Raw genomic sequence first — 27,500 nt, 5'->3', positions numbered from 1 at the left:
TCCTGAGACATCTACTACCCCCCAGCACTGTGTCTCCTGAGACATCTACTACCCCCCAGCACTGTGTCTTCTGAGACATCTACTACCCCCCAGCACTGCGTCTCCTGAGACATCTACTACCCCCCAGCACTGCGTCTCCTGAAGACACCCGCTTTTCCCCTTTACTGTGTCCCCCAAGACTTCTACTGCCCCCCTTGTACTGACTCTCTGTTCTCCAGTGTCTATATAGTATATATAAAAGAGAAAAGAAAAAAGTTTTCCTTCTATCACTGAGACTGCCAATGGCCCCGGGCCTGAGCTAGATTACTCTTCCTGACACGACTGGTGGATTGATGATTCACTTGCTTAGTCAAATGTATTGATTGTAAGCCGCTTTGGAATAAGGCGTCTGCTAAATGCCAAACATGTAAATGTAAATGTAATGCAAAATGTAACCAGAAACTGGCTTAATATTAACCCCCCAAAACAGGAACAGTGGCTGGAAATTGTCCAATACATTTTTGTTATGGAAAAGATGACATACCTTTTGATACTCAAAGTCAATATATTTGAAAAATACTGTGAAAAATTGAACATTTCTATGAAACGTGACACCTCCTAACTTAATACTCATTCAAAATATATTACCAGTAACATGTTGATTGAAACACCTCCGGACTTCTTATTTCTTCTTATTCTGTTCCCACTGCGCGTAACCAGGGCGCAACTTCCACAGATAGCGAACACACACTGACACATAAATGAATCCTCAGACGCTGAAGTAAAGTTTAGTTTTTTACTCAATCCTCAGAAACATGAGTGGTCGTTTGGTTATTTTGTAAAAAAGCAAAGCCTTTTCCAGGGCAAGAATGTAAACAAAGAGATTCTCCGGAGCTTTTTCTCTCAACTAGCTGTTGCACGAGCTATCACGTCTGAACAGTGTGCTCACGTCATGTGACTAATGTTCGTCATGTGACTAATCAAAACCGAAACTAAATAAAGGCAGTAACAAATGTAATGTCATAAAATGTCCACTAGATGTCTCTAAAATGAAAACCTAAGAAACCATGACACTCCCCGTCTGGTATGGAGGAAATACCACTATGAACTAACTCAGGGATACTCAGTCCTTTGGCGACATGAGAAGCACTGTCTCAGATATTGGTCTCAAGAACGTTTTAGCCGTCCCATGTTTGGTGATCTTCACTTCGATTCTTCTGATCTTCCCGTCCTTGTCAGGGAATGTCTGGCTGACTAGTCCTAAGGGCCAGTCGTTGCGCTTAGCTTGAGCATCTTTGAGAAGGACCAAATCCCCTACTTTGAGGTTCGGACGTTCCTCTTGCCACTTGCTGCGACTCTGTAGTGTCGTGAGGTATTCATGTCTCCATCGGCTCCAGAAAGTATTTGCAAGGTGCTGAACCTGTTTCCACTGCTGTCTGTGGAGGTCCGTATCACTGAAATTTCCCGGAGGAGGAAGTGGAGTGCACATCTTCTGCGTAAGAAGCATAGCTGGTGTTAGAAGAAAAGGAGAGTCTGGATCCATTGAGATAGGGGTGAGAGGTCTGGCGTTGATTATGGCTGTAACCTCTGCCATCAGGGTGGAGAGAACTTCATGAGTCAGGCGAGAAGGGCAAGCCTTGAGCAGCATGGAGTCAAGTATGCGCCTTGATATCCCTATCATCCTTTCCCAGGAGCCTCCCATGTGGGATGAATGAGGTGGGTTGAAGACCCATGAGCAGGCCTCTTCTCCCAGGTACTTTCGAATGCTAGGCATGTTGGGGTCGGTCAGCAGAATGTTCAGCTCTCTGCATGCGCCTGTGAAATTTGTTCCACAATCTGATCTAATCTGTTTGGCAGGTCCTCTTAGACTAAAGAACCTGCGTAGCGCATTGATAAAGCATGATGTGTCCATTGACTCAATCAATTCGATGTGGACAGCGCGCGTACTTAGACATGTGAAAAGAACAGCCCATCTTTTACTGTTTGCCTGTCCTCCTCTTGTGCGTCTTGTGCTTACATGCCAGGGGCTGAAGACATCCAGTCCCACGTAGGTGAATGGGGGTTCAGTACTCAGGCGATCAACAGGTAGGTCGGCCATCATCTGTTCCGTCACTCTGCCTCTGAGCTTCTTGCAGGTTACACAGTCGTGAAGGATGCCTTTGATCAGTCGTCTTGCTCCCATGATCCAGTACCCTGCAGTGCGGACAGCGCCTTCGGTAAAGACTCGGCCTTGGTGCATCACCCTTTGGTGATGGTGTTCCACAAGTAGCTTTGCGATGTGTTTCCGTCCCGGAATAACAAGAGGGTGTTTTTCCTTGTAGGCGAGATCTGAATGTCTGAGCCGTCCCCCTATTCTCAGGAGGCCTTCTTCGTCGCAATAGCGATTGAGTTTCTTCAGAGGACTACTTCTTGAGATGTCCTTTCCACTTGCTATGCACGCAAGTTTGTCCTTGTAAGCCTCTCCTTGCACGCATTTGATGATGATGAGTTCAGCTTTTGTCAGTTCTTCAGCTGTGCGAGGCTGCTTGCAGTGATGCCATGAACTGCAAGTTTGATCCTGATCTTTGCTGGTAGCCTTACAGGATTCCACGATGTGGATGAGTGAACTTGTTGCTCTCACAAGTCGCTTCCATGAGGAAAAACGCTCGAATCTGTGAGATCCAAGGTGTGTTCTGTCGTTGGGCAGGTTGGTGATGTGTGCCCGCACCTCTATGCCTGAGTCCGGGTTGATGAGGTCAAAGACTTCAGGTGATGATGGTTCCTCTACTTGTAGCAGAAACGTTGGTCCTCTAAGCCAGGTTGTCTCACCTAGCATAGCTGCAGGCACAGAACGTGTGCCAAGGTCAGCTGGGTTATGGCTTGTGGAGATGTAGTGCCACTGGGTTGGTTCAGAAGACCGCCGTATACGCTGCACTCTGTTGCTCACATATACATAGAACCTTCTTGTCTGGTTGCTAATGTATCCTAGGACAACTTGGCTATCTGTATAGAACTTGACAGCATCCAGAGCTATATCTAGCTCGCTTGTGACTAGCTCAGCGACTTCCACACCCAACACGGCAGCTCCCAACTCCAATCTTGGGATAGTGTGAGCCGACTGTGGAGTTAACTTAGCTTTTCCAAGGACAAATCCTACTTGACATTTTTGCTCAACATCAATTACTTGGAGATAGGCGACGGCTGCAATAGCCTTCACTGAAGCGTCTGAGAACACGTGTAGCTCCTTTCTTATGGCTGTTGAGATTGTAGAAGCAGAATAGGTTCTTGGGATCTCCAACTGCCTGAGGTCTTGCAGAGAGCTTCTCCAAGCGTTCCACTCATCTTCCCTTTCTGGAGGAAGAGGAGAGTCCCAGTCGGAGGCTTCGTTTGTGAGCTCTCGTAACAGGATCTTTCCCTGTATCGTAACTGGTGCAACGAATCCAAGTGGATCGAAGAGGCCGTTGACAGTAGCTAGAACACCCCTACGTGTGAAAGGCTTTGTGGATTCTGCTACTTGAAACGTGAAGACATCTTTCTTCAGATCCCAACTCACTCCAAGGCTCCGTTGAATAGGAGTGGGATCGACATCCAAGTTTAGGTCTTTGAGTCCCTTTGCACGGTCCTCAGCAGAGAATGCTTCCATAACCTCCTGGCTGTTGGAAGCAACTTTGTGAAGTCGCAGGTTCGACACAGCAAGCATCTCCTGTGTCCGCTTCAGTAGGTCGATGGCTTCACGTGCTGTGGGCCTTGACAGGAGTCCGTCGTCAACGTAGAACTCTCTTTCGATGAACTGTTTGGCGTCAGACCCAAATTCTTCTTCACCATGAGCTGTAGCACGTCTGAGACCATAGATTGCCACTGCAGGAGAGGGACTGTTCCCGAATACGTGAACCTTCATGCGGTACTCACATATGTCGTTCCTAGGATCGTTGTCCTCGTACCACAGAAAGCGGAGAAAGTTCCTGTGGTCTTCTTTCACAACGAAGCTGTGAAACATTTGTTCTATGTCCACAGTGACAGCGATCGGTTCTCGTCTGAATCGCACCAGTACTCCTAAGAGGCTGTTATTTAAGTCCGGACCAGAAAGGAGAACATCGTTCAGTGACACACCTTTCCATTTTGCACTGGAATCGAAGACGACTCGAATCTGGCCTGGCTTCTGAGGGTGATAAACCCCGAAGATAGGTAAGTACCAACATTCTTGTCCGTTCTCCAATGTAGGAGCCAGCTCAGCATGATCACGGTCGAAGATGTTCTGCATGAACGCGATGAAGTGCCTCTTCATCTCGGGCCTTTTCTCCAGTGTGATTTGAAGAGAGGTAAGTCGTGTGAGGGCCTGGCCTCGGCTGTGAGGGAGTTGCTGACGTGGTGTTCTGAATGGCAATGGTGCCACCCAGCTGTTGCAGTCATCCATATATATTTCTTTGTCCATGACCTTTAAGAACAGTCTGTCTTCAATAGAGAGTCCAATCTTGTTGTCATCCCCGGACGTGTTGAAGATGGTGCTCCCTAAGTTGCATTCCCGGATACTGTGGGTGCCTTGCGCTGGGGCAATCTGATGTGCTGGCTTCTGAACATATTGCTCCTTCACCTGGATCCTGTTCAGACATGGGCTGAAGAATGAAGGGCGTTGGTTCTCAAGCACATTGGTGTGGTAGCTTTGGATGTCTGAAGGCTTGTGGGCTGCCTCTAGGCAGACTTCTCCTATGATGACCCATCCCAGGTCGAGTCGTTGTGCGTAGGGGGCGTCATGTGGACCGTTCCGTTGCTCCCGCACTTTATGAACTCTAAGGATGTCTCGGCCTAGCAAGAGAAGGATCTGTGCTTTAGAATCCAAAGGTGGTATACCATATGCTATGGGCTTGAGGTGGGAATGATGCAACGCTGCTTCTGGCGTAGGTATCTCAGCTCTTTCGGTGGGAATGTTGTTACACTCTATTAGTGTAGGTAGTGTCACTGTTGTAGCTCCATCCACAGATTCCACCACAAAGCCTGTGGCTCTCCTTCCTGTCATCTGAGTTGTACCTGCACATGTACGAAGTGTGAATGCTGAATCTGACCCCTTGATGTGGAACATATCAAATAATTCAGACCGTGCAAGCGACCTGTTGCTTTGGTCATCCAGCACAACGTATGCTCTGGTTGCTCTCTCTGGGTGTGCTTCTGGGAATATATTCACCAGGCAAATCTTCGAGCAAGATCTGCCGCTTTGACCCTCTCCACAGACTTCTGTGCAATTTGAGGTGACTGCAGATTGGTCTGATCCTCCTTCTCCCTCCCCGCCATCCTCAGATGGGGCTGAAGGCGGAGGTCCTGGATGAAGAGCCGTGGTGTGGCTGTTACTCTCACATTCCATGCACTTGATGGCTGTGGTGCAGTTCTGGGCTAGATGAGTAGTTGTGGAACAACATCTGAAGCAGACACCGTTGTCTTTGAGGAAGGCCTTGCGCTCCTCGAGGGGCTTGCTTCTGAAACCTCTGCAGCGTGTTAGGGGGTGTGGCTTCTTATGGAGAGGGCATAGTTTTTTTATGTCCACTGCTGTTCGGCCTGAACCGTCTTGTGTGTCTTTCTCGTGAGAGACATCTGTCTTATGTGCAGAGACCATGCTCTTACTTTGTCTCTTGAATGGCTGCTCTGACTTCATCTGGGCTGTGTTACTCATCGATAGCCTGAAGCTTGGGTCATTGCGAGCTCGTGCCTCTTTGGTGATGAACTCGCAGAAGAATGTGAATGGGGGAAAAACTACCTGTCGCTCAGCTTTGTATCTGGAACCCTGTGATATCCATTTCTCTTGGATGTTGTAGGGCAACTTGTCTACGATGGGCAACATGCCGCGTGAAGTGTCCAAATAGCTCAAACCAGGCAGGTAACCTTCGAACATGGCTGCTTCCAACTCTTGGAGAAGGTCACTTAGCTCTCTCAGCTTCACAGGATCTTTATTGCTGATCTTTGGGAAGTTCTCCAGCCTGTCGAAGAGGGACTTTTCAATTACCTCTGGAGACCCGAAGCACTCTTCTAAGCGTTCCCAAGCTTTGCATAGACCTTGAGATGAATGACTTACATGTACTGCTCTTATTCGTTTCACGTGCTTTGCAGATTCACTCCCTAACCACTTAATCATGAGGTCCATCTCTTCATTAGCACTGAGTAGTAGTCCGTCAATGGCGTTCTTGAAGGACGACTTCCATGCCCAGTAATTTTCTGGGTGATCATCGAACTTGGTGAGACCGGAGGTTACGAGGTCTCTGCGTGCTAGGTACCGAGCCACATCACTGATGTCGGTTGTGTCACCGCTTCCTGTTGGTTTGTATGGTGAACCCTTGGGCCTGCTGGGTGTGAGCTGCTCTGATGTCTTTGGCCTACTAGGTCGCAGTGATGGAGAGCTGTGCTCATGCTTCACGGTGGAGGAGTGCTGTCTCTCGTATGAGACAGTCAGACGCTGTCTGGGTGGTGAGGAGGATCTCAGCCTATGGACTATCGGTTCCAGATTGGCTATAGAGTCGTTAACATCTTCGGCAGATAGTGGTAGCTGTGACTGTTGTTCTACGTACTGGCGTGTGCGGTCAACAGTGGCATGAATGACAGCTTCGATACCGTTGTTTTCTTCCTCCGCTGCTGCTTCAAGAACATTAGCTTCAGCGATGGCTTCTGCCACTTCTTTCTCATGCAGCAAGTTCTTTAATTTTGCTTCCATTTGGGCTTTTTCGATCATAATCTCTGATTCCATTTTTGCATAGCCAGCACGTGTGCGTGCTACTTCCACTTTGACACGTGCATTGACAGCTGCCCTACTGGCTGTTGATTTAAAAGACCTAGATGTGCTAGAGGCCACTGACCTTGTCTCAGCATTGCTCAACTCTTCCATCATGAATATTGCTGTGTGCTTGGCGTGAGCAAGGATGATGGGGAGCAGTGCTTGCGCTGAAGATCTCTCTCCTTGAGTCGATCCGCCCGCTGAGTGGTTGCTTTTTTACTATTCTGTTCCCACTGCGCGTAACCAGGGCGCAACTTCCACAGATAGCGAACACACACTGACACATAAATGAATCCTCAGACGCTGAAGTAAAGTTTAGTTTTTTACTCAATCCTCAGAAACATGAGTGGTCGTTTGGTTATTTTGTAAAAAAGCAAAGCCTTTTCCAGGGCAAGAATGTAAACAAAGAGATTCTCCGGAGCTTTTTCTCTCAACTAGCTGTTGCACGAGCTATCACGTCTGAACAGTGTGCTCACGTCATGTGACTAATGTTCGTCATGTGACTAATCAAAACCGAAACTAAATAAAGGCAGTAACAAATGTAATGTCATAAAATGTCCACTAGATGTCTCTAAAATGAAAACCTAAGAAACCATGACACTTCTTATTGTCTTACTTTTTTTCTTTTCCTTTTCCTTTTTTACCCCTCTGTTTAGGGGTTGCTGTGTTTCTTTACCCTTTGTTCTATCATAAGATGTAGATATGATGTTCTGTCCATGTCTATGCTGACACCCAATAAAAACTCAAGTGCAAAAAATACAATAAAAATGTAAATGTAAAATGTAAACAGGCGTCGGGCGCTTCCTTACTGTCGAACTTGCAGTTGGCGTACTGGAAGGCGTTGAAGGAGTCTGATTGGCTGTCGGAGCTGATGACGTCGCTGCTGCTGGCGCTGGCCGGGGAGGTCCACTCCGAGGGCACGCCGGGGTCGTCCACGGGCCGCGTGGCGCCCTGCTGGCGCTCCAGCAGCTCCGGGAGGTCGCGGGGGATCTCCAGACTGCCTGGGCTGCTGCCCCGACGCCCCGGACCCTGAGAGAGAGAGAGAGAGAGAGAGAGAGAGTGTGAGAGTGTGTGTGTGTGTGTGTGTGAGTCTCTGTGTGTGTGTGTGTGTGTGTGTGTCTAACCCGGGTGCGTTAGTGTGTGTGTGTGTGTGTGTGCATGTGTGCGTGTGTGTGTGTACCCGTGTGCATTAGTGTGTGTGTGTGTGTGTGTGTGTGTGCGTGTGTGCGTGTGTGTGTGTGCGTGTTTGTGTGTGTGTGTGTGTACCCTGGTGCGTAGTCTCTCCTGTATGAACTCGTCCATCAGGTCGCTGAAGTTCCCAGCAGCGTTGTTGCTGCCGGCGTCGCTGGAGACGGGCCGGGCCTTCTGACTGATGTCCTCTTTGTTAGCTGGGACACACACACACACACACACACTTTATTAGCCTTGTACACACATACACACACACACACACACACACTTTATTAGCCTTGTACACACACACACACACACACACTTATCTCCTCAGCAGAAAGCGAGGGACATCAAGTCAACATCAGTCATGGTTTCAGCAGAAATGTGTGTGTGTGTGCGTGTGTGTGTGTGTGTGTGTCTAGACTGTGATCTCTGACCTCTGACCCTCAGACACATGTGACCCCGGTAGTAGTGTGCTGCTGTGGTGGGGTTAGACTGACAGACAGACAGACAGACAGGCGGCCCTGGTGTTAAAAGGCACACGCGCGCACGCACACACACACACCAATACATATACACACACACACCATCCATGGATGCAGGAGGGAGTACTCACACACCATGCTGTTTCAGAGAGGGGGGGAGAGAAAGAGGGGGAGGGATAGAGAGGGGGGGTAAAGAGAGAGAGAGAGAGAGAGGGATAGAGAGAGAGAGAGGGAGGGATAGAGAGGGGGGGTAAAGAGAGAGAGAGAGACAGAGGGATAGAGAGAGAGACAGAGGGATAGAGAGAGAGGGATAGAGAGAGGGAGGGATAGAGAAAGAGAGAGGGAGGGAGAGGGAGGGATAGAGAGAGAGAGAGGAGGAAGGATAGAGAGAAAGAGGGATAGACAGAGAGAGGGATAGAGAGAGAGGGGGATAGAGAGAGAGAGGGATAGAGAGATAGAGAGAGGAGGAAGGAGAGAGAGAGAGAAAGAGGGATAGAGAGAGAGATAGAGGGATAGAGAGAGAGAGGGATAGAGAGAGAGAGGGATAGAGAGAGAGAGGGATAGAGAGAGAGGGATAGAGAGAGAGATAGAGGGATAGAGAGATAGAGGGATAGAGAGATAGAGGGATAGAGAGAGAGATAGAGAGAGACAGGGATAGAGAGAGATAGATGGATAGAGAGACAGAGGGATAGAGAGAGAGATAGAGAGAGAGAGGGATATAGAGAGAGAGGTATAGATAGAGAGAGAGAGGGATAGAGAGAGTAGAGTGTTGTGTCCCAGAGCCCACGTCAGCCGCAGTAGTAGTAGTAGAGTTAGTCAGCTGACCAGCTGGAGGTGGGGTTAGGAAGCCATCATCATACACACCCACTAGTGGCACTGGTTCTGATGCTGGTATTGGTACTGGTACTGGTTCTGATAGAGGTATTGGTACTGGTACCGGTTTTGATAGAGGTACTGGTACTGGTACTGGTTCTGATAGAGGTATTGGTACTGGTACCGGTTCTGATAGAGGTACTGGTACTGGTTCTGATAGAGGTACTGGTACTGATAGAGGTATTGGTACTGGTACTGGTTCTGATAGAGGTACTGGTACTGGTAGTGGTATTAGTTCTGGTACTGTTAGACATTCTGTAGAATGTGCTGCTGCCTGTTAGACATTCTGACAGAGGGCCTGCTGCCCCCTGCTGGTGATAATGAGGCAGTGCATCTCCCTGGTTCTTTACTCTTCCTTTTTCTGTTTCATAGAGTGCTCTGGCTCTGTCCCATTACTTACACAGGGCTCTGTCCCATTACTTACACAGGGCTCTGTCCCATTACTTACACAGGGAACTGGATGTCTAATTCGGTTGTTAAGTCTGATGTCAAACGTGACGTTTAGCAATTTCTGGGTCCAAACCAGAAATTCCCTGCACCAGAGTACCAGTGTACTAAAGCACCAGAGTACCAGTGTACTAAAGCACCAGAGTACCAGTGTACTAAAGCACCAGAGTACCAGTGTACTAAAGCACCAGAGTACCAGTGTTCTACAGCGGTAAAATGACAGTTCAATCGTTTTTTAGACTCTGATCTATTCATACAACAAGGGACGCAGCACTTTCCTGTTTTTCCCATATTTGTCAGCGTCTTTGAGCATTGGAAAAGCGCTATACAAATATAATTTATTATTATTATTAATGCGGCATCTGAGTGCCTCAGCCAACGTTGGACCCGGAAACACGTTACGACTTAACAACCGAACAGGTCACATGGTCTTTATGGAACTCAATGTTAGACTAGAAGTGTCGTCCTGCCCAGGTCAGAGGTGAACCCCAGTGTGTTGTTCTGAGAGTGTTGAGGGGGGAGTGTGTGTGTGTGTGTGTGTGTGTGTGTGTTGTTGTTGAGAGTTGAGGGAAGGCATGAGGGCGCATGCAGCACATCCAGGAGGAGGAGGAAGAGGAGGAGGAGCAGAGTTTTAGTCCCAAAGCCGGAGGAAGGGGGAGGAGCTGTCCCCGGGCACGGGGGGGGGGGGGGCGGCCCCACAGCCTCAGGTTGTCTGGAGAGGGGGGGGGGGGGCGGGCGGGCGGGGGCGGGGCTACTTTCAAAAGGAAAACACAAAAAAGAAAAAAGCTTCAATTCAATGAAATCCGCATTCAGGCATAAAAAATAGTCAAACAGTTAAAAAACAAAAAAATGGAAAAAGGAGAAGAAAAGCTTGTTTTTGTTTTGTTTGTTTGTTTGTGTTATCTTCCATGTTGTTGTTGTTGTTGTTGTTGACGTGGGGGGTCTCTAGCTTCTCACCTGGAGTCTTCCTTCCAAAATAGCCCAATACATGCGTGTACAGCTCCCTGAGGGGGGCAGCGTCACCCCCGCCCCCCCCCGCCACCCTGCTGGCCCGCTGGGGGGGGGACCCCTGGGTCTGGGTGGTCTTGGGTCTGGAGGAGAGGGCGTGGACCACCGACTTGTACACCCCGCCCAGCAGCAGCGGCGCCCCCTGTGGGGGGTGGGACGGCGCCTCCTGAGACCTGGAACGGGACCCGAGGCGGGGCCGCAGGGGGGAGCGGCCTAGCCGCCGTGACGGCCCCCCTCCTCCTGCCGCTGGCGCCCCACACTCCTCTCGCTCTCCTCCTCCTCCGCTGGTAGACCCCCCCTCCCCGGGCCTGGTCCCCGTCCCGGACCCAGCTCCAGCCTCTCCGGAGGAGGACCCTACCCCAGCCCCCCTGGCTCCCCCCAGGGAGAAGGAGGAGGATGAGGAGGAGGAGGAGGAGTGGCTGTGGAAGTGGCTGAGGCGGCGCAGCCGGGCCCTCCAGTGCGCCTCTTTGGTGTCCAGGGGGTTGTGGAACTGGACGGACTCCGTGGAGGGTGTGAAGCTGACGTGCCCCCCACCCCCCCCTCCCTGACGCTTCTTAGCCCTCCCCACACGCGCTAGCCTGGGCCGGAGAGGAGGGATGTGGTGGTGGGGGGAGGGGGAGGGGCAGGGGAGGGAGGGGGGGGCTGGATCACACTCACACTCTGTAGCGTCTTGCCTGACGAGCGGAGGCTCTGCTCTCTCCCTGTCCTCCCCCCTGCCGCCCTGCCTCTCCTCCTCCTCCTCCTCTTCCTCCCTGCCCTCTTCCTCTCTTCCCTGCCCCCCCCCTCCTCCCTGCTCTACCTGCTCCCCTAGGCCACAGCGCCCTCTGGAGGCCCCTGGTTGCCTGTCACACTGCTGCTCCAGACACTCGTAGATGCTGCGGTGCTGCTCGGGCTCCAGGTCCTCCTCGGAGTCCAGGCTGGCCTGGGGGGCCACTGATCCCCCCCTCCACCCCCCCGGCCCTGGCTGGACACACACAACACCGCCCTCCCCTGGTCGGCGGCTAGGGCTACTGCTGTCACCCCTCTCTCCCCTCTCTCCTCTCTCTCCTCCTCTCTCTCCTCTCTCCCCCTCCTCCCCTCCTCCCCCTCCCACCACCTCCTGTCCTTTCTGCATCAGGTACTCTCTGAGAGAGGAGAGCAGTTCCCCCTCCTCCTCCTCCTCCTCCTCCTCTTCCTCCTCACCCCCCTCCCCCTCCCCCTCTTCCTCCCCCCCTCTCTCAGACGACTGGGTGAGTGTGGAGGACCCGCTGGTCCAATCGGAGGCAGCAGCGAGATGGGGCCGGGGACCAATCATCTGCCAGAGATGATCGTAGATGCTGTCGCCCACCTCCAGGGAAGCTACCCTGGTGGTGGCGGGGGTGGGGCTGGGGGCGGGGGCGGGGTCAGCTGGGGGCAGGGGGGGGGCAGCGGTGGTGGTGGTGGGGGGGCAGGAAGTGGCGTGAGGGGGGCTGTCGGGAACAGGAAGTGCACCTTTGGCGCGCTCGGCGATGAAGGGCTCCATGATGTCAGAGGCGCTGCTGCTGCGCGGCAGGGGCGGAGCCTCCAGGTCACCTGACGCCGAGAACACCTCGGTGGGCGGGGCCTCCTCGCTCTGGGAGCAGTGGCGGATCCGGGGGCCACGGGGGGGGGGCATGGTGATGGGGGGGTCCTCTAGGTCTGGGGGGAACAGGGGAGAGGGGTTAGACACACACCACACACTCACACACACACACTCACACACACACACACACACACACACACACACACTACTGTCTCTGGGTTGACGATATCTGTGATCTGAGCAGAAGTCATCAGTCACACATGCCTGAGGTAGAACAACCCAGATGTGTAACAGCAGGCCAGCCAACCACACATGCAGCTAGGTCTGCTGGGACAACAACATCAACAACAACAACAACAACATCAACTCCCTCCAGCACAGTCAAAACCTCAGGACAACCAACCATTATCAATCAGTCTCTGATTCATAAAAAGGCGTCACAAACAAACACCAAAACATGAGCTTGAGGCAGCAAGCACAGACACAGGCAGCACAGACACACCAAGACTGAGAGAATAGGTGGCTGTATACAGGTATAGATGCAGGTATAGATGCAAGTATAGATGTAGAAATAGATGCAGGTATAAATGTAGAAATAGATGTAGAAATAGATGGAGGTATAAATGTAGAAATAGATGTAGAAATAGATGCAGGTATAAATGTAGGTATAAATGTAGAAATAGATGTAGAAATAGATGCAGGTATAGATGTAGGTATAGATGCAGGTATAAATGTAGAAATAGATGCAGGTATAAATGTAGAAATAGATGCAGGTATAAATGTAGAAATAGATGTAGAAATAGATGCAGGTATAAATGTAGAAATAGATGCAGGTATAAATGTAGAAATAGATGTAGGTATAGATGCAGGTATAAATGTAGAAATAGATGCAGGTATAAATGTAGAAATAGATGCAGGTATAAATGTAGAAATAGATGCAGGTATAGATGTAGAAATAGATGCAGGTATAGATGTAGAAATAGATGCAGGTATAAATGTAGAAATAGATGCAGGTATAAATGTAGAAATAGATGCAGGTATAAATGTAGAAATAGATGCAGGTATAAATGTAGAAATAGATGCAGGTATAAATGTAGAAATAGATGCAGGTATAGATGTAGAAATAGATGCAGGTATAAATGTAGAAATAGATGCAGGTATAAATGTAGAAATAGATGCAGGTATAAATGTAGAAATAGATGCAGGTATAAATGTAGAAATAGATGCAGGTATAAATGTAGAAATAGATGCAGGTATAGATGCAGGTATAGATGCAGTGACAGACAGATCCATGCGTTAGGCGTACGTCTACCTGACAGTTGGTCAGCTAGGGGGGTGAGGGAGGTGTGGGGCAGGAGGGGGTGTATCAGAACAGGAGCGCTCTTAGCACTGCGGATAGAGGCTGAACAGAGAAGGCTGTCGCCTGTAGAACAGCTCCGCAGGGCTGGGGGGGGGGACAGGTGACGGGTGGGAGAGAGGAGGAGGAGGAGGAGAGGAAAGGAAAAAGAGAGGAAAGAGAGAAGAGGAGGGAGAGTGAGGCTATAGTGACAGCAAGGCAGAGAGCAGTGAGGTCCTCCAGACCAGAGGGGGCAGACGTGAGCAGCTCGTCCCATCACTTCAGTATACAGGGTATATACAGGAATCTTGAGGTTAATTTCAATACCTTTCTAATACTTTTTAAAGACTGTGTCAATATTTTTCCAGACCTCACCGCCACTTGGAGCTGTAACCGTTTACATCAGTGACACCTTTAACTTAACAGGTTTAGTTAGCAAGAGACTAGACCACTATCATACAACAGAATTTCCGGTTCATCTTAATTTTTTAATAAAACGAATAAATTCACAAACTTTTACTAAACGTTTTTAGGACTCAAACTCTTTGGACAGAGTCTAATTGAGAAAAATACCTACAAAATTCAAGACCTCATAAAATCGTGATAAGACTTTTTAATACTTATTAAGGGTCTTGATTTTCCCAAAATTGATTCATCAACTTTTAATACTTTTCAAGACACCGCGGATACCCTGGTATAGTATGAATTATTCATGTTGATCGTTTCCGTGAATGGGTTTAAAGGGGAAGTTTACCCGAAATCCATTTTCATGTGTATTTATTTATGGCCAATCCATAATGCTCACTGTCTTTAGCTATCATAATTTCGCAGGAAGCTAGTTACAAGTAGACTAATAGAACAGAGAACCTTGAGTAGACTAGTAGAACCAGAGAACCTTGAGTAGACTAATTGTACTGCTTCAAAGATGAACCAGAGAAGTACTGCTTCTGAACTGTGTTAAAAGCCAGACAGTCATGTAGATGGTACGAAAGAAGGAAACACATATCCATATATGGACGTGTTGTTGTCCAGGCATATGGGAAAGTGTACGACCCACGGATGTCTGGTCTAGTGGGCCTATAACTGTGAACAATGGGAAGGCAGATATGAGTTATGTGAAGACTCGCCGTGGGGGGGTGAAAGGGGGGTTGGAAGTATAAATGTATGCTTGTAACTTCATTTCGGGCTCTCTGTTAGTTACAAACAGACTGCCAGGCTTGCAACCATTAAAAGAACATATATTGTGTACGTGTCTATTTGTGCAGAATCTCACCAAATACAAGTAGCAAGTACAAGAGCGCTGATTTAAGACCCAGTTGAGAAGAGGAGGCTGGCAGAGGTAGAAATCGGAGGACGGGCTTATTCAGGGTTCCTACAAGTTTCAACAAGTCAAATTTACGACCTTTTTTTAACCTCTTTGAATAGAATTTTAGACCTATTCGCGACACCATATGATAGCTTTTTGTCATCCTCGAGGTGATGAATTTAGGGATTTCACTGCCACACAGACAAAAAAGGAGAATTGGCATTTGTTTGGTTCCAGCTTGATTAATTTCTAGGTAAATATATGTGGTAGGACTGATTTCCTTGCAGGATCTCATTTCTAACACCTAGCATCTCATTTTTAGACCGAATAACTGACATTTAAGCCCTTTTTAGGCCTTATGCATTGAGCGCTGGATTTTAGACTTTAAGGCTTTTTAAGACCAGCGCGGGAACCCTGTGCAAGGAATGGAAAGTACCAGATACCATTCCAGCGTTCTCCCCAGAAAAAGAAGAGTGTTTCTGCATCACGCTGTGAGCTTGGTGCCAGCATGTAAACATGACCAGACTAAGTAAACTACACTGAACACAAATATAAACGCAACACTTTTGCTCCAGTTTTTCACGAGTTGAAGTCAAAGACCTAACACTTTTTCTATGTACACAAAAGGCCTATTTCTCTCAAATTGTGTTCTAAAATTAGTTTATAGCACTTCTTCTTTACCGAGATAATCCATCCACCTGACAGGTTGTGAAAGGAGCATTCAGTATCACCCAAACCCATCTCTCCTAACTGCAACAGAAGCTCACAATTCTGGTTGGATTATTGGATCCGACCACTCAACTACATGGTATAGCTTCCCCTGCTGGCCCCTGGCGGCGCTGCTCACCCACGGTCTTCTGGCGTACGATGCTGCGGGCCTTCTCCAGGCCCGGGGACCCGGCGGTGGTGGCGCTGCGCTGCCTCATGGCCGCCGCCTGGCCCGGCGGGTCCCGGCTCCACCCCTTAGAGAAGGAGCGGTCCACCGCCAGCTTACCGCCCTCCTGGGCGCCCCCTGGTGGAACAGAGCGGGATTGAGAGAGGGAGAGAGGGATGAGGAGGAGGAGGAGGAGGAGGAGGTAGGATAAACAACATGGTTATACAGTGTAGCACCACAGTACACCACAGGAAAAGAGACAGAGGGAGAGAAAAAAACTGAGAGAAAAAGACATGGAAGGAAGAGAAAAGAGAGAATGTTAGATAGATAGAGAGGCTCAGAGAGAGAGAGAGAGAGAGAGAGAGAGAGAGAGAGAGAGACACAAAGAGAGAGAGAGACAGACACACAAAGAAAGAGAAAGAGATACACACACACAAAAAGAGAGAGGTAGACAGAGTGAGAGAGACAGACACACAAAGAGAGAGAGAGAGTGAGAGAGAGAGATAGACAGTGAGAGAAAAAGAGAGACACACAAAGAGAGAGAGAGACAGACACACAAAGAGAGAGAGAGAGAGAGAATGATAGACAAAGAGAGAGACAGAGAGAGAGAGATAGACAGTGGGAGAGAGAGAGAGAGAGACAGAAAGAGAGAGAGAGATAGAGACAGAGAGAGAGAGAGAGAGAGATAGAGACAGAGAGAGAGAGAGATAGACAGTGAGAGAGGAAAAAGAGAGACACACAAGAGAGAGAGAGAGAGAGAGAGAGAGAGAGAGAGAGAGAGAGAGAGAGAGAGAGAGAGAGAGAGAGAGAGAGAGAGAGAGAGAGAGAGAGAGAGAGAGCGGACCTTTCCCTTTGTGTTTCTTCTGCTTCTGTTCGCTCAGCTTGTCGAGCGGCAGCTCTGCCAGGTCCAGCCCGTACAGGTTCCGGGCCAGAACCTTGGTGAGCGTCTCCATGGTGAGGGACCACTCCGTTACCAGCTCCTCCCAGCAGGTCAGAGAGGACAGCACCGACAGGAGGTCGTCCCACAGCTCCCGGGAGATGTACACGTTCAGGTTCCCTTTGATCCACGCCACGATCAGGGTCTGGGGACGGACGGACGGACGGACGAGGAAAGGGGAGAGAGAGGAGAAGGAGGAGTGGAGAAAGGGGTGAGGGGTGGGCCAGGGGAGAGAGAGAAGGAGGAGGATAAAGGGGTGGCCCAGGGGAGAGAGAGAAGGAGGAGAGGAGAAAGGGGGTGAGGGGAGGGGCCAGGGGAGAGAGAGAAGGAGGAGGAGAAAGGGGTGGCCCAGGGGAGAGAGAGAAGGAGAAGTGGAGAAGGGGGTGAGGGGTGGGCCAGGGGAGAGAGCGAGGAGGAGAAGAGAGGAGGGAGGTGAGGGGTGGGCCAGGGGAGAGAGAGAAGGAGGAGAGGAGAAAGGGGGTGAGGGGGTGGGCCAGGGGAGAGAGAGAAGTAGAAGTGGAGAAGGGGGTGAGGGGTGGGCCAGGGGAGAGAGCGAGGAGGAGAAGAGAGGAGGGAGGTGAGGGGTGGGCCAGGGGAGAGAGAGAAGGAGGAGAGGAGAAAGGGGGTGAGGGGGTGGGCCAGGGGAGAGAGAGAAGGAGGAGGAGAAAGGGGTGGCCCAGGGGAGAGAGAGAAGGAGGAGAGGAGAAAGGGGGTGAGGGGAGGGGCCAGGGGAGAGAGAGAAGGAGGAGGAGAAAGGGGTGGCCCAGGGGAGAGAGAGAAGGAGAAGTGGAGAAGGGGGTGAGGGGTGGGCCAGGGGAGAGAGCGAGGAGGAGAAGAGAGGAGGGAGGTGAGGGGTGGGCCAGGGGAGAGAGAGAAGGAGGAGAGGAGAAAGGGGTGAGGGGGTGGGCCAGGGGAGAGAGAGAAGGAGGAGAGGAGAAAGGGGTGAGGGGTGGGCCAGGGGAGAGAGAGAAGGAGGAGTGGAGAAGGGGGTGAGGGCAGGGGTGGGCCAGGGGAGAGAGGGAGGAGGAGGGAGGAGGGAGGCCAGGGGTGGGCCAGGGGAGAGAGGGAGGAGAGGAGAAGAGAGGAGGGAGGGAGGAGAAGAGAGGAGGGAGGCGAGGCCCAGGGGAGAGAGGGAGGGAGGAGAAGAGAGGAGGGAGGCGGGGCTTAGTTTAGAAGGAAACTGTCGTGGGTGGCCGAGTCACTGCCCGTCTTCCTCCGTCTACTACGGATCCTTTCCGTCTCTTTAGGGTGCACCCTACACCCCTACACCCTACACCCTCCAACACCCTACACCCTACACCCTACACCCTCCAACACCCTACACCCTCCACCCTACACCCTCCACCCTACACCCTCTATCCATCCCCCTCCACCCTCTATCCACCCTACACCCTCTATCCATCATCGTTAGTTAGCTAGTGAGTTAGGTAGGTAGTTAGTTAGTTAGCTAGTGAGTTAGGTAGCTAGGTAGGTAGGTAGTTAGTTAGCTAGTGAGTTAGGTAGCTAGGTAGTTAGTTAGCTAGTGAGTTAGGTAGGTAGGTAGGTAGTTAGTTAGCTAGTGAGTAAGGTAGGTAGGTAGGTAGTTAGCTAGTGAGTTAGGTAGGTAGTTAGTTAGGTAGTTAGCTAGTGAGTTAGTTAGATAGTTAGCTAGTGAGTTAGGTAGGTAGTTAGTTAGCTAGTGAGTTAGGTAGGTAGTTAGTTAGCTAGTGAGTTAGGTAGGTAGGTAGGTAGTTAGTTAGCTAGCTAGGTAGGTAGTTAGTTAGCTAGTGAGTTAGGTAGGTAGTTAGTTAGGTAGTTAGTTAGCTAGCTAGTGAGTTAGGTAGGTAGTTAGTTAGTTAGCTAGTGAGTTAGGTAGGTAGGTAGGTAGTTAGCTAGCTAGTGAGTTAGGTAGGTAGGTAGGTAGTTAGTTAGCTAGTGAGGTAGGTAGGTAGGTAGTTAGTTAGGTAGTTAGGTAGGTAGGTAGTTATTTACCTGGAACACCGCCCCGGCCAGCCGACCAGACAGCGTCATGTTCTTCTTGCCTTGAGGCATGATGGAGGGAGGCCTCTTCATCACACACTCTGTTACCCTGAGGAGAACCAGCAGGATCTGCTCCCTACACACACACACGCACACGCACACGCACGCACACACACACACACACACACACACACACACACACACACACACACACACACACACACACACACACAGGAGAGGAGAACATCAGTTACAGTATATAAAGAAATCCAACATGATCTTTACTACAAGGCCCTCCTGATGTGTTGCTCATGTGTGTCTGACCCTGTGTAGTGTGTAGTGTGTAGGGTGTAGTGTGTAGGGTGTAGTGCGTAATGTGTAGGGTGAAGTGTGTAGGGCGTATGTACCAGGTCTTCTGGTCCATGGTCTCGTGCAGGGTGTAGGGTGTAGTGTGTAGGGTGTAGGGTGTAGGGCGTAGGGTGTAGGGTGTAGTGTGTAGGGCGTATGTACCAGGTCTTCTGGTCCATGGTCTCGTGCAGGGTGTAGGGTGTAGTGTGTAGGGTGTAGGGCGTAGGGTGTAGTGTGTAGGGCGTATGTACCAGGTCTTCTGGTCCATGGTCTCGTGCAGGGTGTAGGGTGTAGTGTGTAGGGTGTAGTGTGTAGGGTGTAGGGCGTAGGGTGTAGTGTGTAGGGCGTATGTACCAGGTCTTCTGGTCCATGGTCTCGTGCAGGGTGTAGTGTGTAGGGTGTAGTGTGTAGGGCGTATGTACCAGGTCTTCTGGTCCATGGTCTCGTGCAGGGTGTAGGGTGTAGTGTGTAGGGTGTAGGGCGTAGGGTGTAGTGTGTAGGGTGTAGGGCGTAGGGTGTAGTGTGTAGGGTGTAGTGTGTAGGGCGTATGTACCAGGTCTTCTGGTCCATGGTCTCGTGCAGGGTGTAGGGTGTAGTGTGTAGGGTGTAGGGCGTAGGGTGTAGTGTGTAGGGTGTAGGGCGTAGGGTGTAGTGTGTAGGGTGTAGTGTGTAGGGCGTATGTACCAGGTCTTCTGGTCCATGGTCTCGTGCATCACCAGACTGCGGTAGATGTTCAGGACACGTTTGCACATGTCCACATGCTCCTCCAGGAGAGGCTGCAGCTCGTTGGCCGGCTCCAGCAGAAACACGTTGGAGGAGTTGGTGATGAAGACCTAGGAGGAAGAGGAGGGGAGGAGGAGGAAGAGGAGGAGGAAAAGGAGGGAAGGAGGAAGAGGAGGAGGAGGAGGAGGAGGAAGAGGAGGGAAGGAGGAGGAAGAGGAGGGAAGGAGGAGGAAGAGGAGGAGGAGGAAAGGAGGAGGAAGAGGAGGGGAGGAGGAGGAGGAGGGAAGGAGGAGGAAGAGGAGGAGGAGGAAGAGGAGGAGGAAGAGAAGGAAGAGGAGGGGAGGAGGAAGAGGAGGAGGAGGAAGAGGAGGGGAGGAGGAGGAGGAGGGAAGGTGGAGGAAGAGGAGGAGGAGGAGGGAGAGGAGGGAAGGAGGAGGAGGAGGAGGAGGGAAGGGGGAGGAGGAGGAGGGAGAGAAGGAAGATGAAGATATGGGTCAGTGCAGAATCTTATTAGGATTATACAGTGGGGGAAATAAGTATTCACCAAATCAACAGTTTTTTAATTCAACATTCAGGGTTCCTACAAGTCCAATTGTAGACATTTTTTAGACCTCTTTGAATATAAGTTTAGACCTATTCGCGACACCATATGATAGCTTTTTGTCATCCTCGAGGTGATGAAATTAGGGATTTCACTGCCATACAGACAAAAAATGTTTTGGGTTCCAGTTTGATTCATTTCCACGTAAATAGATATTTAGATATATAGTAAATAGGTCGGACTGATTTCCTTGCAGGATCTAATTTTTAAGACCTAGCACCTCATTTTTAGACCGAATAACTGAAATTGGAATGCTGGATTTTAGACTTGAAGGCTTTTTAAGACCAGCGCGGGAACCCTGAACGTTCCACTGCAGCTATTCACATGACGTTTAGACCTTTAGACGTTCAACTCAATAAAACTACACAGCTAAAGACATTGTAACATTCCGATCTATAAGAAAAGTGAGAGACAGTGAGGGGGGTGACACAGGAGAGAAAGACACCGACATTTCGTGACGTTAGAATTATAAGGTTCGATCTCCATTTTTGTCAAAATTTAGTTTTTTACATAATCTGATCAGTTTTAAAATGTCAACATTTTTTAGTTAGTAATTAATAAAATAAGGTTCCATCTCACAAAACATAATGGAATGTAAAAACTTTGACGCTCAATATCTCTGAATTGCCCTAAACGGAGATGGAACCTTATCATTCTAAGATCACAATTTATTCGAATAGCTGCAATTGAATTTGGAATATGTTGAATTAAAAACTTTGTTGAATACTTATTTCCCCCACTGTAGATACTGTCATCTGGATTTATAGATGTGTGTGTGTGTGTGTGTGTGTGTGTGTGTGTGTGTGTGTGTGTGTGTGTGTGTGTGTGTGCGAGTACCTGTAGTGTGGGTTGGACGCCTGCGTGTACACTGTACTCCAGCAGCTCACTGTCACAGGCCTTATTCACCCCCTGAGAGACAGACAGACAGACAGACATACACAGCCAGACAGAAAGGAGACAGACAGACAGAAAGGAGACAGACAGACAGAAAGGAGACAGACAGATAGGCGGACAGTAACAGAGTTAGAGTTGTGAGTTACACCCCCTCCAAACACACACAGGCACGCGCGCGCGCACACTCACACTCACACTCACACTCACACTCACACTCACACTCGCACTCACACACACACTCACACACACACACACACACACTCTCTCTCCCAGCGGTCCTCACCTGGTGGTCCTGCGGCCCCGCGGCGTCCTGGGGGGGCTCCCTCATGAACACAGGCTTGTCCTCCTGGGAGAGCCACTCCTGGTACACCCTCACCACCTTCCTCATGGCTGCTGCCTCACACATGGGCAGCAGGAAGGCCTGGGGGGAACAGAGACACTCAGGACTAACCCTTACCCATCTAACCCTAACTAACCCCTCTAACCCTAACTAACCCCTCTAACCTTAAGCTCTCTAACCCCTCTAACCCTAACTAACCCCTCACACATGGGCAGCAGGAAGGCCTGGGGAACAGAGACACTCAGGACTAACCCTAACCCCCCTAACCCTAACTAACCCCTCTAACCTTAGGCCTGGGGGCACAGAGACACTCAGGACAAACCCTTACCCATCTAACCCTAAAGCCCAATTTTTACTTCTGCGTAAAATCTACGCCGTAGCTTGTCGCGCACCTCTCCAAAAATGTAACTACGCGTCACACCTACGCAGACCGTAAGAACTGTGATTGGTCCGCTTGGTAGCGTCACATTCCGACATGATTCCGACTCTCTCGTAGGCCAAAATGCGGAAGCCATGACAGAAATGTCATTTACTTTTTCTGTAATTACTTGCTGAAAAATGATGATAACCATCTTATTATCTATATAAACTATTATATAGTTTAATGTCATTTCAATGCATTATAGACCTTTTCTTTACAACAAGCATAACAAAAAAAATCGCAAACCGACCAACGCAGAAGCATAAATTGGGAGAGCCCTTGCGTAGGCTACGGCGCGCGTAAATTCGATGCAGAAGTATAAATTGGGCTTAACCCATCTAACCTTAACCCCTCTAAATTGAATGCATGCATCTCCAGGCTGTATCTCCCCCCCACCCGGCCCACCATTACCTGTCTGAAGATCTCGGTGATGAAGTTGACGTTGGTGCGGGAGCAGCACAGGACCCTGCGGACCACCTCCAGGTGGGTCAGGTGCTCCTGGTCCAGACTGCAGAGGCTAGAGGAGCTGGGCTCCCTCTCCGTCAGGGTGCTGGTGTTGGAGTGGGACTGCTCTGGGTCGCACACCCCCCCGCCTGCCCCCCCGCCCACCCCCAAGGCCCCCTCCAGGCTGTCCCCCCCCCTGGGGCCGCCGCCCCCCCCACCCCCCTCCTCCCCGCGCAGGGCCAGCCCCGCCGCCGCCCGCTGGAACACGAACACACACAGACACAGACACACACACACACATTTTTATTTGAGTAATTTTAGACGGTTTTATCCAAAGAGACTCAGTAAAGCCGGGTACACACATAAAGATAATTTGGCTGATTTTGGGCCGATTTTCCCCCTTCCGACCAAAGACAGCAAACGCCCGATTATCGGATGGCTCTAAAGATTATCCTATAAGATTATCCTGTGGTGTGAGGTGTGTTAAGAGTCCATTTCTCCAGACAATCTGCTCGGAAAATGGTCGGGGCCGACAATCGTAAATGTTAAATGTGTTCAATATTTACGACCAAAAATCCTTATGTGTGTGGACAACTCCCGACTCCCGACTAGGGTTGCCAGATGGGCTACTTTTTTGGGGGTGGAATTAGCGGTTTTAGACTGTGGTTAGGGTGGAAAGTGTCAATCCCATCTGGCAACCCTTTTCGCGAGTCCGATTGTGACGTGGATGGAATGTAGCCAATCAAGAAGCGAGCTGACTTCTTCTTTTCGTTCTTCGGCACTTTATTTGCCCTGTCGCACATGGCTGCCTCGTACGGGTCAGTCAGGGTACTACGTTAGATCACGTTTGATCACGCAAGGCTTCTGGCTTGGGGAACGAGACTCTAGACTGTCGTAACGATAATCTTTATGTCTGTGGGGTGCTGAAATGGGAATATCGGCGCACACCACACACAATACGATCAAGGCTGTTCAATCCAAGATTTTTTATGTGTGGGGTCTCAGATAAAAAATCTGTTAAGATTTTGAAAATCCATATGTGTGTACCGGGCTTAAGTCAATCAGTGTGAGTGTGTGTTACCTGGATGTTCTTGGGAACCACCTCCCCGTCCAGCCCAGGGATCTGGGTGGTGGTGTTGGGCCGGGGCTCCAGCCAGAAGGAGACCAGCCAGCGCAGGAAGACCACCCTGGCGTTGAGGTGGGGGTCCCGGGTGCAGTACACCGCCTCGCTGGTCTCCGGGTCCCGGCGGACCACCACGTAGTACGGCCTGGGTCTGACGGCCGGCACCTCTGGACACACACACGCACCACACACGCGCGCGCGCGCACACACACACACGCACCGCACACACAAGTGCGCACCACACACACACGCACCACACACGCACGCACGCACACACACACGCGCACCACACACGCACGCACGCACACACACACACCACCACACACACACGCACCACACACACACGCACCACACACACACACACACACACACACAGACGCACCACGCACACACACACACACACACACACACACACACGCACGCACACACACACACGCGCACCACACACACACCACCACACACGCACCACACATGCGCACGCACACACACACCCACACACGCACGCACCACACACACACACACACACACACACACACACGCACGCACCACACACACACACACACACACACACAGGGTCAACACCTGGTAGAACAGAATGGAAGACTAGAAAACTAAATAAGTGATAAACCACAAAGATGCTTATGATAATAACATGATAGTAACATGATAATAACATGATAGTAACATGATAGTAACATGATAGTAACATGATAGTAACATAATAACATGATAATAACATGATAGTAACATAATAACATGATAGTAACATGATAGTAACATGATAGTAACATGATAGTAACATAATAACATGATAATAACATGATAGTAACATAATAACATGATAATAACATGATAGTAACATGATAGTAACATGATAGTAACATGATAGTAACATAATAACATGATAATAACATGATAATAACATGATAGTAACATGATAATAACATGGTTGTAACATAATAACATGATAGTAACATGATAGTAACATGATAATAACATGATAATAACATGATAATAACATGGTTGTAACATGTGTCTGCAGGCGAGCCACCCACCCAGTAGGGGGTGGTAGAGGCTGGTCTCCTTGGAGAAGTTGGGGAAGATGTGAGGCAGGTAGAACTTCTTAAAGTTGCCAAACAGGAAGGCAAAGCCCTTCTCATGATTCTCCTTACACCGCCACTCCAGACTCTTAGCCTTGGGGGGGGAGAGGAGGAGAGGAGGAGAGAGGGAAGGAGGGAGGGAGGGAGGGAAGGAGGGAGGGAGGAAGGGAGAGAGAGATAGAGAGAGAGGCAGGGAGGAGAGAGAGGGAGGGAAGAGAGAGGGGCAGGGAGGAGAGGGAGGGAGGAAGGGAGAGAGGCGGAGAGAGAGAGAGAGAGAGAGGCAGGGAGGAGAGAGAGGGAGGGAGGGTGTTAACATCGAGAAAGACCAGAGACATGCTGTGACAGGGGGCTTTGTCAGGACAGAGCAGGGCAGTGTGTTACTGTGTGTGTGCGTGTGTGTGTGTAAGTGTGTGAGTGTGTGTGTGTGTGTGTGTGTGTGTGTGTGTGTGCGTGTGTGTGTGTGTGTGTGAGTGTGTGTGTGTGTTATGGCACTTTTCCATCTGGGTCCCGCTTTAGCGCGGTACGCTTTAGCGCGGTATCACTTCGGGGTCAGGTCGGGTCACTTTTGATCTGTTCTGGTTTCCATTATACACAAACCGACCCGGACTAGTAGGAGGAGTAGAGGATAGTAGGCAGAGTTACGCGTCACACGCAGCCTGGCAAAAAGCTTCCGGGTGTACACAGCAACAGCAGTGATTTTTTTGGAGAGAAAGAGAAAGAGAGAGAGGAAGCTATGTACACATAATAAAGTCATGTTTTTTGAACCCTTAAAACCACTGCCTTCACTTGTCTGCTTTATGAACTGTAGTATCATCATCGGGAAACGCCGACAAGACGCGAATCTACCGGAATTTGACTCATGACACAGCCGGTGTTATTCACAGACAAACACGGTGCCGTTTGCGGGTTAATAACTTCTGTTTACCGGGGGTTAGGATAACAATTCAAACGTGTCCGGAAAGAGGAGAAGCCAGGGAATTCAAAAGTTCGACGGCAGCCGTGGACACCGTGGACACAGCGCGGAGCGAATTCCCTGTTAAAACCGGCATTTGACTCATGAGTGAATGGTGAAAATGGCTGGACGGCTGCCGTCGAACTCCCGGTTCATCGAGTTTACGGTTAAAAGCATAACTTCTCGGGGTGTCAGCGCGGTGGTTACGGGCTCAAAATGACCGTAGACAGATGGTGAAGTTAGCAAAGGAGTATTGTGTTTTTTTACCACCTCCACAGCCGGTGTTATTCACGGACAAACACGGTGCATAATAGCGATTTTTGTGTTGTGCTTGTTGTAAATAAAAGTTATATGATTCATTGAAATGACATTAAACTAAGATAATACGATGGTCAGCATAATTTTCCGAATCTTTATTAATAAGCTATTACAGAAAATGTAGTGACATTTTCCTAGTGAATGTGGTATTTTCAAGATGGCGGTTGTGAAGAAATAATATGGGATGGGACATGGGATGACGATTGTCCATTGACCAATCAACGGTGTGCAGCGTCACACGTCACACGCAGCCTGGCAAAGACACAGGTCCCAGGTACCTGCTCCGATGTGGTACCTGGGACCTGGGACGAAAGCGACCTGGACCAACGAATGGAAAAGGGGACCGAAGCGGGCTGACCTGGGTCAGCACCAGGTCAGCACCAGGTCTGCAACGTAGTGGAAAAGTGCCATTAGAGAGCTCCACTGCAGTAAAAGCACCATGTGTATGAGGTCATTATTGGCCCTTAGTCGAGCTTCAAACTCTGCTCAGACAGACAGACAGACAGGCAGACAGGCAGACAGGCAGACAGACAGAGAGACAGACAGAGAGACAGACAGACAGACATACCAGGGTATATACAGGAATCTTGAGGTTAATTTCAATACCTTTCTAAGACTTTTTAAAGACCTTGTCAATATTTTTCCAGACCTCACCGCCACTTGGAGCTGTAACCGTTTACATCAGTGACACCTTTAACTTAACAGTTTTAGTTTGCAATAGACTAGACCACTATCATACAACACAATTTCCGGTTCATCTTTGTTTTTTAATAAAACTAATAAATTCACGAACTTTTACTAAAAGTTTTTAGGACTCAAACTCTTTGGACAGAGTCTAATTCAGAAAAATACCTCCAAAATTCAAGACCTCATAAAATCGTGATAAGACTTTTTAATACTTATTAAGGGTCTTCATTTTCCCAAAATGTATTTATCAACTTTTAATACTTTTCAACACACCGCGGATACCCTGCAGACAGACAGGCAGGCAGACAGACAGGAAGTAGTATGTTAGCAGCAGAGGAGCCCAGGTGAAAAAGTAGTATACTTAAGTGTGTTAAAAGTATACGTTATATTGACCAAAGTTATTAAAAGTATACTTTTGCTTTTTGTGCTTAATTTAAAGTATACATAAACATGTACTTTTAAAAAGTGTACTTCAAAATAGTTTAATTAAGTTAATCTTAAGTGTACTAAAAATAAATATACTAATTGTGCAATACTTAAAGTGCTATTTCAGTATACTTATAAAAAGTGTTTAGTTTGAGTGTATTTTAAGTTGTATGTAAGTGTACTTTTAAAAAGACAGACAGACAGACAGGAAGTAGTATGTTAGCAGAGAGGAGTACCAGACAGGCAGACAGACAGACAGACAGACAGGCAGACAGGCAGACAGACAGTAGTAGTAGTGTTAGAGGAGGGTTACCTGCTTTACCATGACAGACAGGCAGGCAGACAGACAGACAGACAGACAGACAGTAGTAGTAGTTAGCAGAGAGAGGGTTACCTGCTTTACCATGTATTTGAGCAGCGCCTCGAGGAAGTAGCCCGTCACGTCCTCCTGGTTCTTGTCCCCAGACTGGGGG

The 27,500-nt window shown here is 49.5% G+C and overlaps 1 protein-coding gene across 1 annotated transcript in view; it reads right to left on the bottom strand.

The window, feature by feature from the left end:
* The window catches only part of ralgapa1 (Ral GTPase activating protein catalytic subunit alpha 1), a 94,047-nt gene that overhangs the window by 55,622 nt on the left and 10,925 nt on the right, over window positions 1-27,500 (bottom strand). The window contains exons 7-22 of the mRNA XM_080540159.1: window positions 27,422-27,500; window positions 24,600-24,738; window positions 23,503-23,711; window positions 22,389-22,679; window positions 21,500-21,637; window positions 21,160-21,231; window positions 19,683-19,831; window positions 18,663-18,786; window positions 16,599-16,836; window positions 15,728-15,892; window positions 13,551-13,682; window positions 11,913-12,354; window positions 11,541-11,642; window positions 10,648-11,276; window positions 7,979-8,100; window positions 7,522-7,741 (exon numbers count right to left, since the gene is read on the bottom strand). The exon at window positions 27,422-27,500 is cut by the window's right edge and continues 37 nt beyond it. Of these exons, the coding sequence (XP_080396285.1) occupies window positions 7,522-7,741; window positions 7,979-8,100; window positions 10,648-11,276; window positions 11,541-11,642; window positions 11,913-12,354; window positions 13,551-13,682; window positions 15,728-15,892; window positions 16,599-16,836; window positions 18,663-18,786; window positions 19,683-19,831; window positions 21,160-21,231; window positions 21,500-21,637; window positions 22,389-22,679; window positions 23,503-23,711; window positions 24,600-24,738; window positions 27,422-27,500 (3,251 nt within the window). The remainder of the gene's footprint in view (window positions 1-7,521; window positions 7,742-7,978; window positions 8,101-10,647; window positions 11,277-11,540; window positions 11,643-11,912; window positions 12,355-13,550; window positions 13,683-15,727; window positions 15,893-16,598; window positions 16,837-18,662; window positions 18,787-19,682; window positions 19,832-21,159; window positions 21,232-21,499; window positions 21,638-22,388; window positions 22,680-23,502; window positions 23,712-24,599; window positions 24,739-27,421) is intronic.

This window comes from Nansenia antarctica, assembly GCF_963989245.1.
Source record: "Nansenia antarctica genome assembly, chromosome: 1".
Taxonomy (NCBI): domain Eukaryota; kingdom Metazoa; phylum Chordata; class Actinopteri; order Argentiniformes; family Microstomatidae; genus Nansenia; species Nansenia antarctica.
This window is presented reverse-complemented; position numbering and strand designations above follow the sequence as displayed.